Genomic DNA, 11,446 nt, shown 5'->3' on the forward strand with positions numbered 1-11,446 from the left:
GTCATATACTTTAGAGACTTTTAAGCGACTCTTGGATAGGAACGTGGAGGATAGTAAAATGTGGGGTATGCAGGGTATATTGATCTTTGTACGACAATAGGTCGGCACAACATCATGGGCTGGTGGGCCTGTACTGAGCTGTACTGTTCTGTTTTTAGTCAACGCGTGTTCGGTACTATTCATGTTGTAATCATTATATTGGATTCCTTGTTTACTTTGTAAACAGTAGGCTATGGGGAAATTATGTGGGGTTCAGGACATTGTACAATTGTATTCTCCATTTTTGCGTGCTTGGTGCAAACCTAAATGAAAGAAGCAGAAATATTCTGGATCCCGGGCTCTCACAAGACGTACAGCACTGCTGAGCGCAGTATAAGGTAGAGGTCCCTGTATACTGAGAGAACCACAATTCTCCAATTAGGAATAATTTTCCACAGCAACCATCCGTGTAGAATTTTCCAAATTGTGCCAAAGGCTCCACTTTCAGGAACCCTTCTGTTTTTCCGCCTCAGAGCACTGTATGAGACAAACTTCAAAAACAAGCCCGAGAATGGGTGCTCGCTGACTGGCCCGTATTTCAGAGAAACAAGTGTGTGTATGAGGCGTATAACCTACAAACGGTTATGTTGCCGAGAGATTTCTGGATCTCAGGAGAGCCCTGGCGTGCGATCGGGCGCAAGCCAGTCGATTTTTTTCTTTTCGTTTTAAAGAGCCGATTCAATAATTCCCTTCCACCTCTTCTTCGTAAGTTCGACATTGGCTGATCAGCCAGCGAGTTCCGACTTCTTCCGTACATTGGGAGCGGCCAGTAGAGGACAGCGCATGGTGCTGAAACCTACAGCCGGTTTGATGACCCATTGGAGCTTCCTGCTCATGTTTACTGACTTCGACGCCAGGTGCGCCTCCGAACTCTTCAATAGCCAGATGGTTCGATCCTGAAAATCTGCTTAATGGATTCAATATGTCAATAAGCAAACATAGATATAATTTGAGGGAAAACGGAGAGGGGATCGGGGAGCTGGTGGGGTTGGGGGCAATGGCTCAGAGGAGAGGTAATGATTCAGTTTCAGGCACTAGGCTAGCATTCCAAAGGTTTAGTCTAATAAGCTGGAAGCTGCAGGCATTTCCATTCAAAAAATAAATCGAGAATGGAAATTTTGTCTCAGTCGTGTTTAACAGAATGCCGCTGTGACTTGTAAAATCCTCACACCCCTTAGGGAAGGAAATCTGCCCTCCTTACCCGATCTGGTTTACGTGTGACTCCAGACTCATAGCAATTTGGTTGGCGGATGATGGCCCTCTAAAATGACGTTGGAAGCCACTCAATTCAAGGGGCAATTGGAGGTGGACAGGAAATGCTGGCATTCTCAGCGATGCCCACATTCCATGTAAGATTTGTTTCAAAAAAAGTGAACTGGTTAGGAAAGGATTAGCCACCCATCCTCCCAGCGCCCGTCCCCAACACTTTCCGCATTTGATTCCTTTCTCTGGCATGTGCAGACTTTGCTTTTATTCGAGTTACTGGTTGTGTTCGGTTGTACTTTTCCCTGGGCCTGGGCTAGGAACATTTCACTGTAAATCAATTCGGGTAGCAATGATGACACTAAGACATCTTTGCCGAGGTGTTTAGCAGTAACGTTGCTGGTGAGCAAACCTTCTTGAATTTGACCAGCAGTTTGTCTCCTGTGTTTTAATTATGTTAAATTTCTCTTGAGTTAGACTTTTGGTATTTTTGATCGTGAGTTTGCCTCCCTGGTTTGCAGTTTATCGTTTATGTTGTTGTCTTTTGCAATCTTTATTCCATGACTCCCTCAGTTCCAACTTTTATGTGACCATTGGTGTACAAATATGTACAGCCCCTAATGAACCACAACTCCGAACGAACACACCCTACATAATGCAGTTATCAGGACGGAAACGTCACAAATTAACCATTAACAATTCAATGTGCAACATCATACATAAAGCCCAGTTCAGTTTTTAGCTGTCTTATGAACTCGAAGGTTTAGTGGCGAATAACATTGATTTAAAAAATGCACGTTAACTTGAATGTTTGATGCCATATCTTAAATGCTCTTCTGAACCACATATTCGTAGTATATTTTGCCCAGAGGTGTCATGTATCCCCATTTTGACCAAAACTGAAGATTTAAAATTGAAATAAGCCTGGAACTTTATGGAAAGTGTCTCCATCAATGCTATGAAAGTGTCCTAACCAGATCTGAATCCTTTATCAATGAAAATGGGACATCCCAATGTCATCAAACGTGAGCAGCAGGTAAAAACTGCGGCTGATGGAAATCTGAAATCAAAACAGAAACTGGAAACAGTCTGCAGGTCTGGCAGTATCTTTGAAGAGAGGAAGTAATCGTTTCCATTTCAAATAGAGGCCAGAAGCACACGTTCATAGTTTCTGTCCATGAAGGAAATATCAAACAAATCTCTATTCATTTTTAATTCAATGGTGAATGATTTAAACAACTTCTGGTGGGCCACGATAACAGCAACATTTGATAAATGTCCTTACTGGGATGATGATAACATAAACTGTTGGTGTTATGACATACATGTGAAGTCTCCAACCTAGAGACACAAATGTAAATTGTAACAATTGATGTTGTTGTCATCAACCTGTGTTGGGTATGCTTTAGCATGCATTTTGGTACATCTCTGAGCACAGCACATTCCGAGATGAGATTTGGGCCCACACCCCTAAACCCCAGTTGGAAAGGGCGACAACGTGGGAGAGGTTGAGGAGAGTGAGGAGGAGACTATCACTGCCCCACAAGTTGAGGGGGTGGGGGTCACTATACTACACCACAAGATAAGGGGGAACACTATCACTGCAACACAAGGTTTGGGGGGATGGTTTCGGGAGACACTGTCGCTGCACAAGTCCCTCATTGCTTTGATTGTTATTAAATATTTTAAAGCAGACGTAAATGTTCTACCAATTAAAACACCATTAATCAAGCATTAGGAAAGGTTTAAGTTGGGGCGGTCTGCAGGGTTTTATGATGACCCTTCCCTGAATGCCCAATGTTCAGTAAGACAAGACTGAGCCAGAGTGGGGTTGCCGGAGAGCACTGTAACATCCAGCGCAACGCTTGGGTTGTTTAATTATCATTCACTTTCTTTAAGCAGTGGTCCTTGTTTCCCGCAGCTGTTCACCCTTCTTTCTGCTTCCTGGGCTTCCTGCAATTAGATCGCATAAATGATTTCCCATCGAATGGAAATATGTTAGTCATCTTTACATGGTAGGCTCCTGTTGCCTGCCGGTGCCTTCCCTCTCATTAGAAAGGGGAAGGGGACTGGGAAAGTAAGCCGTCATGACAGGGTGGGTAATTCGAGTGAGTTTGCTGGACGGTGTTAACAAAACTTTAACAATGTGGTTAATGCTGGAGTCGCTCGTGAAAGTGCACCAATGCCAGAATTCAGGCAAAAGGATGATTCTGACATTGAAAGCACAGGCCTGCAACATTTGAGGTTCATCTTTTAACAATTTCTCGGAGTTTTGTCCCTGTTAAAAGCAGATCTATTTTACAGTAGAGAAGGAGGGCCATTCTGGTCGTTCTATCCGTGCCAGCTCTCCACAATCCTAGCCAGCCCCCAGCCAACAAGTTATTGGCGATCTGATAACTGTGCTCACCAATTTGACTTAGATAAGATTCCGAATAACGTTTCTAAACATGTAAAACATAGTTTGACAGCAATAAATTGATGAAACTGGAGCGGAGAGATGTCGCGCGTTCCTCTATCCATTCTATCTTTCAGCGCTGTGCTTTTTAAAAAATCGCTTTATTTGCCAAACATGATTCGGTCTGTTTCTACCAAATTGCGCGAGGTTTGTGTAACCATCTATGTAGCAATACTACGATCCAATTAAAGACCTGAACGGGTTATAAAAGTAGAAAAATTATGAAGAAGGGTCGCTTAGCTCTGCCTTTACTCCACAGGGCTGCTAGACCTGCTGAGATTTTCCAGCAATTTCTGACTTTCAGCATACGTAGTTATTTTGATTTTTTTTTAATAAAAAAAGCATTTCAGGTGGGTTATAGTCCAGCACATTTTCTGCCGCACGCGTGATTGCATTTTGCTGTGTTCTGTTGCTAATTACCTATTAACTCTTGCTAGGACGGTGTAGGTTGAAGGACACTCAAGTATCCCGACCACCACCGTCCCCACCCCCCAACCCCGCGCCTCATTATTCTTCATCATCATGTGTTTCTGACAGTCGACGTTAGGGACTAATTAAAGTTGGCAATATGTCTATTCCAGGCCTCGCCGCTGAAATAGTCAATTGTCACCAAAATCAAGGCTGAAAAGGATAAACACTTTATGCCATCTGTAAATATCAGGGCCCGTCTGTGTGAGAGGCGAGACAAGGGGAGGGTAGTGCGTGACCTGTCACAGGAGAATGTGTTTCTGCATTGTCCTGGGGTTACCCCATAGCCGAGATGTTGGCGGTCATTGGGAGAGCGCCCATGTGCATCTCCTCGTCGGCTCCTTCTCTGAGATGGGCACAACAAGGAGGAAGGTGCCCCGCGGCGCAAGAAGCGACTATTTAACCCGGGGCTCGGTGATGCTGCTCAGCACAGTAAGTGTGCATCCTCCTCGGACCCAGCTCACCAGGCAGGCCGGGCCATGGAGGATTGCTTTCTGGATTTCGACCACAATGCGGCTGGGGAGCTGGCTTTCTGGGGTCAGTTGGACTCACATGCTCAGCTCCAGAGCCAGTGGGACGGCCTGAATTTGGAATGCCCTCCCGTCAGTGACCAGCTGTCTCCATGGTCGTCCTACTCGTGCCAGTCCGCCTTCCCCGAGGCGCAGTTTGCCTTGCTGGACCTGGACCTGCAGTCTTTGCAAATCGAGGGCAGTGCTGGAGAGGACAGCTCCTGCCCTGAGGAGCCGCACTCTCGGAAACGCCGCCAACGCCGGCTCATCCCTGCTCACCCTTACAAAGCGCAGAGGTACGCGGCCAATATTCGGGAGAGGAAACGGATGCTGAGCATCAACTCCGCCTTCGAAGAGCTTCGGTGTCACGTCCCGACCTTCCCGTACGAGAAACGCCTGTCCAAGATCGACACCCTGCGGCTGGCTATCGCCTACATCGCTCTCCTCCGTGAAATCCTGGTGTCCGGCTGTGAGCCTAAGGCTTATCTGGAGCAATGCCTGCAAAGCGGCTATCAGAGCAAGAACGATGCAATCTGGAACACTAGCGGTGAGTTGAACGAGCTGGAAATGTGCCAAGACAGAAAGATTAAGCAATTGAGTGTCAGACCGGCCTTAAGAGTATAACGACTGGAGGCAGAGCCTCCGGGACGGACAAAGGGAGATGCCGGTGCACAACTGGACAGGGGGCAAATGGCAAGTCCTTAGAATGGCTGTAAGATGTGGCGAGCTCGTTACAAAAGTGGAAGTTCTGAGGACATTAAAGAATTTCAGCAAAAATTGAGCATTTTAAATTTGAGGATTTTAGGGGGGCTAATGTAGACAAGTTGTAAGTAGCAAGGTCATAGAGTCATAGAGTTTTGCAGCACGGAAAAGACCCTTCGGTCCGACTTATCCATGCCGACCAGATATCCTAAATTAGTCAAGTCCCATTTGCCGGCATTTGGTCCAGGTCCCTCTAAACTCATTCTATTCGTGTATTCATCCAGATGCCTGTCAAATGCTGTAAACTGTACCAGCCTCCACCACCTCATCTGGCAGTCTATTCCAAACATGGGCAACCCTCTGTGTGAAAATATTGTCCCTTAGGTCCGTTTTAAATCTTTCGTCTCTCACCTCAAACTTACGTCCTCCAGTATTGGACTCCCTGACCCTGGGAAAAGACGGAGGTTATTCACTCTATCCATGCTCCTCATGGTTTTATAAACCTCCATACGGTCATCCCTCAGCCTCCTACACTGCAGGGAAAATAGCCCCGGCCTATTCCGCCTCTCTGTACAGCTCAAATCCTCCAACCCCTGCAACAATTCTTGTAAATCTTTCTGAACCCTCTCAAGTTTAACAAATCTTTCCTATAGTAGCAAAAGCGGAATTGAAAGCAGTATTCCAAAAGTAGCCTAACCAATGTCCTGTACAGCTGCAACGTGACCTCCCAAATTCATTCCTCAAAGTACCAACCAGTATAGACAAGCAGACTAAACATCGCCTTCACTAGCCTCTCTGCTTGTGACTCCACTCGCAATGAACTGTGAACGTGCACTCCTAGGTCTCTTTGATCGGCAACACACCCCAGGACCCTACAAATAACTGTGAAAGTCCTGCCCTGAGTTGCCATGCCAATATGCAACACCACATTTTATCTAAGTTAAACTCCATCTGCAACTCCTCAGCTCATTAGCCCATCTGACCACTGCCCTGTTGTACTCTGGGATAGCACCTTTTCATTGACCACTACACCACTAATTCTGGTGTCATTTGCAAACGTACTACTATTCACATCCGAATAGTTTATATAAATGACAAAAAGCAGTGGACACAGCCCCAAATCTTGCAGCACATCACTGGTCTCAGGCCTCAGGCACAAAAAGCAACCCTCCACCACCACACTCTGTATCCTGCATTGAAGTCAGTTTGGTATCCAAATGGTTATATCACCAAGAAACTTTTTGAAACGTGCTTTAAGAATTCAGGGTTAGTAGTGTGGCAGAAGCCAAGTTGATCTTTGCAGACATTATATTGTAACCTATACTTGGACATTGTTGAGGGGCACTTTAGCACATGTAGCTACACCCACAGATAGAGCTCTGTTTTGCTTGGTTGAAGAGTAAATGGAGCCAGCAATGTGCATTCTGCTGTCTCTCAGTATTCAAATCATGTATTCTTAGAAGTGCAAAACACTTGTGGGGGACATTTGGTCCATTATGCCCATATTAGCTCTTTGAAAGGACTGTTTAAATAGTTTAACTTCACTGCCTTTTCGTATAGCCCCGTTCTGAATTTTTATTTTGAGAATTTAACCAATTACCTTTTGATGTTAACCTATGTTAAAGCGTCCACAACCTTTTTGAGCAGTGTTTCTAAATTACAATAATTCAGTTGTACAAAAAGACTCATCATCTTCCCCTCTGGTTTTATTGCCTAATAAGTAAGATATGGGATTTCTGGTCATCCTGCCTTCTTACCAGTGGAGTAGTTTCCTCTTATAAACACTATCAAGTCTTTATTATTTCAGTACGGCTTAAGATCAATGCTTCAGAAATTGGTACAAAAGTCATCTTAATTTTCTTATAAAGAATAATGATATATGTAAAGGAATAGCAAAAAAAAACTATTTAAGCTAACAAGCTTGATCCATTTTTGGCCTACCTTCGCACATTCAATGTCATCCCCAAAATGGATTTCCTCCTATCTCCTTCAAATGATGCAAATCATACCGGTCAACTTAGTAAAATATTTGAGATGCAGTAGCTGCCTCCCCTCATGCGATTTCTGATGCTCCTTATTTCTCTAGCTCCTAATGTATTCTGTCTTACCCCATTCTCCTAACTGAATGTACCATACCTGCAGTCACTGAAGTTTCAGCTGCAACAAGCCTGTACTTTGAACTGCTTTCTCTTGGTTAGATCTGTCCCACTGCTGAAACTTGCCAAGGTAAGTTCTGAAGTAGCACAGTTACTAATAGAGCAGGTAAGCTTTTGGCGTGCTAAGAATTTGAATGATTGGACATACATTAATTGCCAGAACGTCATGCAGATGATGTTCACTTTTGAAATGACTTCTACAGAAACAAAGGAACCTGCACAATAAAGCTGAGATTGGTATAGCATCCTTGGGCCGAGTTTCAACTACAACTTGTGGTAACAGCAAATGTTTAGATTGAGGTTTTCATCTGAGGCTGAAGCTGAAAACTTGAACAAATGTAGAAATGATTCTGTTAGTTCCCTTAGGTTATGTGAACTTGGACCATCTATGGTACCAGTTCACAGGATGAAGCCTGGGGTATTAGAAGCTGATATTCTTCTCCTAGATTTTCAGTCTTAAACTGAGTGAACTTAAAATTGTGAAGAGTCTGTACTTCCAGTAAAGGGAATCTTGATGCCATAAAGTAAACCCCACAATAATAACTGTATATTATCCTGAAAATAGGCAGAGTATAGTTCTGTACTCGAAGCCACACTAACGGTCATGCAAATATTTGTCATAGTGTAGGCTGCTGATCTATGAAGGTTTTGTTTTCTGGGAGGTAAATTAGTTTCTTCCTACACTGTTCTCAAATTATTTTGTTTGCCTCATAGCGTTAACAGATCAATATAAACTGGATGTCAATGTGTTGGAAGCGAGGCAAATCGTGGAGATGTCTTTGTTATAGTTTCTTGGGCACCTTTTCGTAGCCCAGCTGCTTAAACCTTTGCACTTGCAGCGTTGAAGTCCGCAAATAGGAAGGTTCACTTTTAGCAATTAGCCGCTGGGCTGCAGTTAACCAATTTGATTATGCTACTCTGGGCGAATTATACTAATGAAGTTGTTCTTTTCAAATGAGGAATTAATTACTTTGGCTTGTAAAAGAAATGCTCATTGAAATGTATTTAAAGCCATCTACTTTGTCTTTTGTGCTTTTTTGTTCCTTTGCAGATCTAACAGCCCGTCTTTCTTGGATAAAGTGGGATTAGTGCTATTTGGGGCTTCCCCAGCATCCTGCGGTGACATCACGCCCGGGGACCAGATGCTGCTTCCCAGCGCTGTGGGCGCCACTGCGCCTGCGCGGCTTAGCCCATTAAAGAGAGGCCGAAACTCCAGAACGTCTCACAATGGACGTAGCAGAGCTTCCAGTCTGTCTTAAATCTCTCTCTCTGTATCTCTATCCAAGCTGTGATTAACATTACGATCAATTTAGTTTCAAGCAGACTTTAATTTGCATTGGCAACGCTGACAGCTAAATAATGCTTTAATCGAAGATTTTGATTTTGCAATTTAATATTGAAGGTCCGCCTCGTAGCAAACTCCTCACTCTAGCATGCCCAAAGCCCACTACACTGAAATTGCCTATTTGCAAATAGGTGAGGTTGGGGATGTGAGGGTAAAGATGGTGAAAGGAAAAGGCGCAAAATCCCAGCTTTTACTTTATCACACTGGACTGGATATTTTTTTTAAAAATACCGAAAGTACTGCGGATGCTGTAAATCAGAAACATAAACAGAAATTGCTGGAAAAGCTCAGTAGGTCTGGCAGCATCTGTGAAGGCAAATCAGAGTTAACGTCTCAGGTCCGGTGACGCTTTCTCAAAACTTGAGTCCACCCGAGCCGAAACGTTAAGTCTGAGTTTTCTTCTTCGCAGATGCTGCCAGACCTGCTGAGCTTTTCCAGCAACTTTGTTTTTGGACTGGATATTTGCCTGCACATCAAATAAAAGTACTTTATAAATATTCCAGACTTCGCCTGTAAAAGGAAACTGGGTCGAGGTTTTATATTCGTTTGGTGTTTACTTTCGGTCCATCCTTCTGTGGTATGCTTAGTTGTTTTTGTTTTTATTTCCTGTCTCACGTATGTCCTGTTTCTGTGCTGTCTCCACGGCTACATTGATTTTATCCTTTTTTTTGTTGTTCTGTATTTCGCCGCTTGTGCCACAGCTTAAGAGAACGTTAAAAGGGGGGTTTTAATCTGAAGAGCAGGGTCATTGTTGGCAAAACACAACTTTCACGGAACCGTCAGCTCCTGGAAATAACAGTAATCGAAAACCAGATATAAGTCCGGCCCCGGGATGAATGTATCGAGCAACTGTATATATTAGAGTCATGTATTTAATAATCGTTTCAAATAAAATTGTATCTCTTTTTTTTAAAGAAAGTTTTGATAAATTAACAAAAACGGCAGAAGATCATTAAAACACGTTGAGGTCACGACTAAATGAGGTCAAAGAAAATCAACGTGAATTCTAAACCAGAAACAGAAATTGCTGGGAAATGTCAGCAGGTCTGGCTGTATCTGTGGAGAGAAATCAGAGTTAACGTTTCGGGTCCAGTGACCCTTCATCGGAACTGGAGGAATTCTGTGAAAGAGAATTCTGTCTCCCTCAAAGCTCAGGCAGGACGAATTGTAACCGCCGAGAAGCTATATTGAGGAAAGACGTAGCGGAAAAAGATTGGTCTGTTTTAAACAATTTATCTGTACTGCCGACCGGTTCTAAAGTTCCGATGTTACAGGATTTTAAATTCACATACCGGAGGATTCGTTCGGCCTCTCCAGCAGTGCCTCACTGAAGAACACTTGCTGTTCATTCAGACCAGAGACATTTATTGGAGCCCTGTTCCCCCTTTATGGACGCTGCCTGTCCCGTTGAACATTGCCTGCGCTCGCTGTTTTACTAGTCTATCAACCCTCACGCAGAGACCTGCGGCGGCGTGTGTGGGAAAGATAGGACGTAGGAGAGTACAGCACGTTACAGGCCCTTCGGCCCACGATGTTGTGCCGAACTTTTACCCTAAACCTAAGGTCTGTCTAACCGCCACCCCTCCCTTATACTATCATCCATATGCCTATCTAATAGCCGCTAAAATGCCCCTAATGAGGTTGACTCACTCCCCTCTCCGGAAATGCATTCCACGCCCTTACCACTCACTGTGTAAAGAACCTACCTCTGATGTCTCCCCTATATCGACCTCCACTCACTTTAAAACTATGCCCCCTCGTAATAGTACCTCCACGCTAGGAAAAAGATCTTATGGAGCAGTCGATCGTTAAATGGGGATTCTGCAGATCTTGCAGGAAAACACAATCTCAATTTTTAAAAAAAGAAATAAACCACCCAGCCTTAGAGACGGTGCAGAGAAACATGTCGCTCATTTCTCCAGGAGGTTTTAGACTGCATCCCTATTCTGGGGATAGGTACATAGGGCTGGGGAGGGGGATGTAGGGAGTGTCCGTACTACCGCAGTTGCAACATGTAAAGTAACAAGAACATCAGTGTGAACATGAGAAGCACCCCTGTGCACAGGTCGCTAAGGTCTGCTGGCTCCGGGTCTGTCAGCTCAAGTCTATTAGAAAGGGTTTTGTGCCCAGTCAGGACAGAAGACAGAGGGCACACAAAAACCTCCCACTTCGCGTTTTGCGCTTGCAATCTGCTTTCGATTGAAACGAAAATTGAATTGCTTGGTGCGTAAATGATTAGAAAGTCAACAAATTGATAAACAGAAACGATTTTCCAACGGGCCAAACGAAAGTAAAATGGTGCCAAGAGGAAAAATACTAATTAACGCGGCGGAACCTTGTGGAATTCGAATGCGCAAGACAGGGTAACTGAGCCCGAGCCAATTAATTGGCCAGTTCGGTTCCCGAATACTAAACGCTTCAGTCGGCTGCACACACTTGCTCTTTGTCACGTTCTCTTGTATGTCAGTGTCCGACTGTGTGTGTGTTTTGCGGGGAGTGTGGATGATCGGCTGCCTGTGGATGTGACTGCTTGAGGGCGTATGCGATAGCGTATGGAGGTGTTTGATGA

General features: G+C 44.3%; 1 protein-coding gene across 1 annotated transcript; it reads left to right on the forward strand.

The window, feature by feature from the left end:
• Positions 1-4,465: 4,465 nt before the first annotated feature.
• Positions 4,466-11,446, forward strand: LOC125453958 (fer3-like protein). The gene is made up of 2 exons (XM_048534141.2): positions 4,466-5,221; positions 8,584-11,446. Exons 1-2 carry the CDS (start codon positions 4,645-4,647, stop codon positions 8,619-8,621), a joined length of 615 nt encoding a protein of 204 aa, XP_048390098.2. The 5' UTR covers positions 4,466-4,644; the 3' UTR covers positions 8,622-11,446.

Source organism: Stegostoma tigrinum, chromosome 7, assembly GCF_030684315.1.
Source record: "Stegostoma tigrinum isolate sSteTig4 chromosome 7, sSteTig4.hap1, whole genome shotgun sequence".
NCBI classification, from domain to species: Eukaryota; Metazoa; Chordata; class Chondrichthyes; order Orectolobiformes; family Stegostomatidae; genus Stegostoma; species Stegostoma tigrinum.

What these genes read in the sequence shown, in the direction of transcription:
- LOC125453958 (XM_048534141.2), top strand. Translation starts at nt 4,645, where the DNA reads ATGGAGGATTGCTTTCTGGATTTCGACCACAATGCGGCTGGGGAGCTG. An exon ending in TGCAATCTGGAACACTAGCG is followed by an intron (nt 5,222 to 8,583) that starts GTGAGTTGAACG and finishes GTTCCTTTGCAG; the next exon opens with ATCTAACAGCCCGTCTTTCT.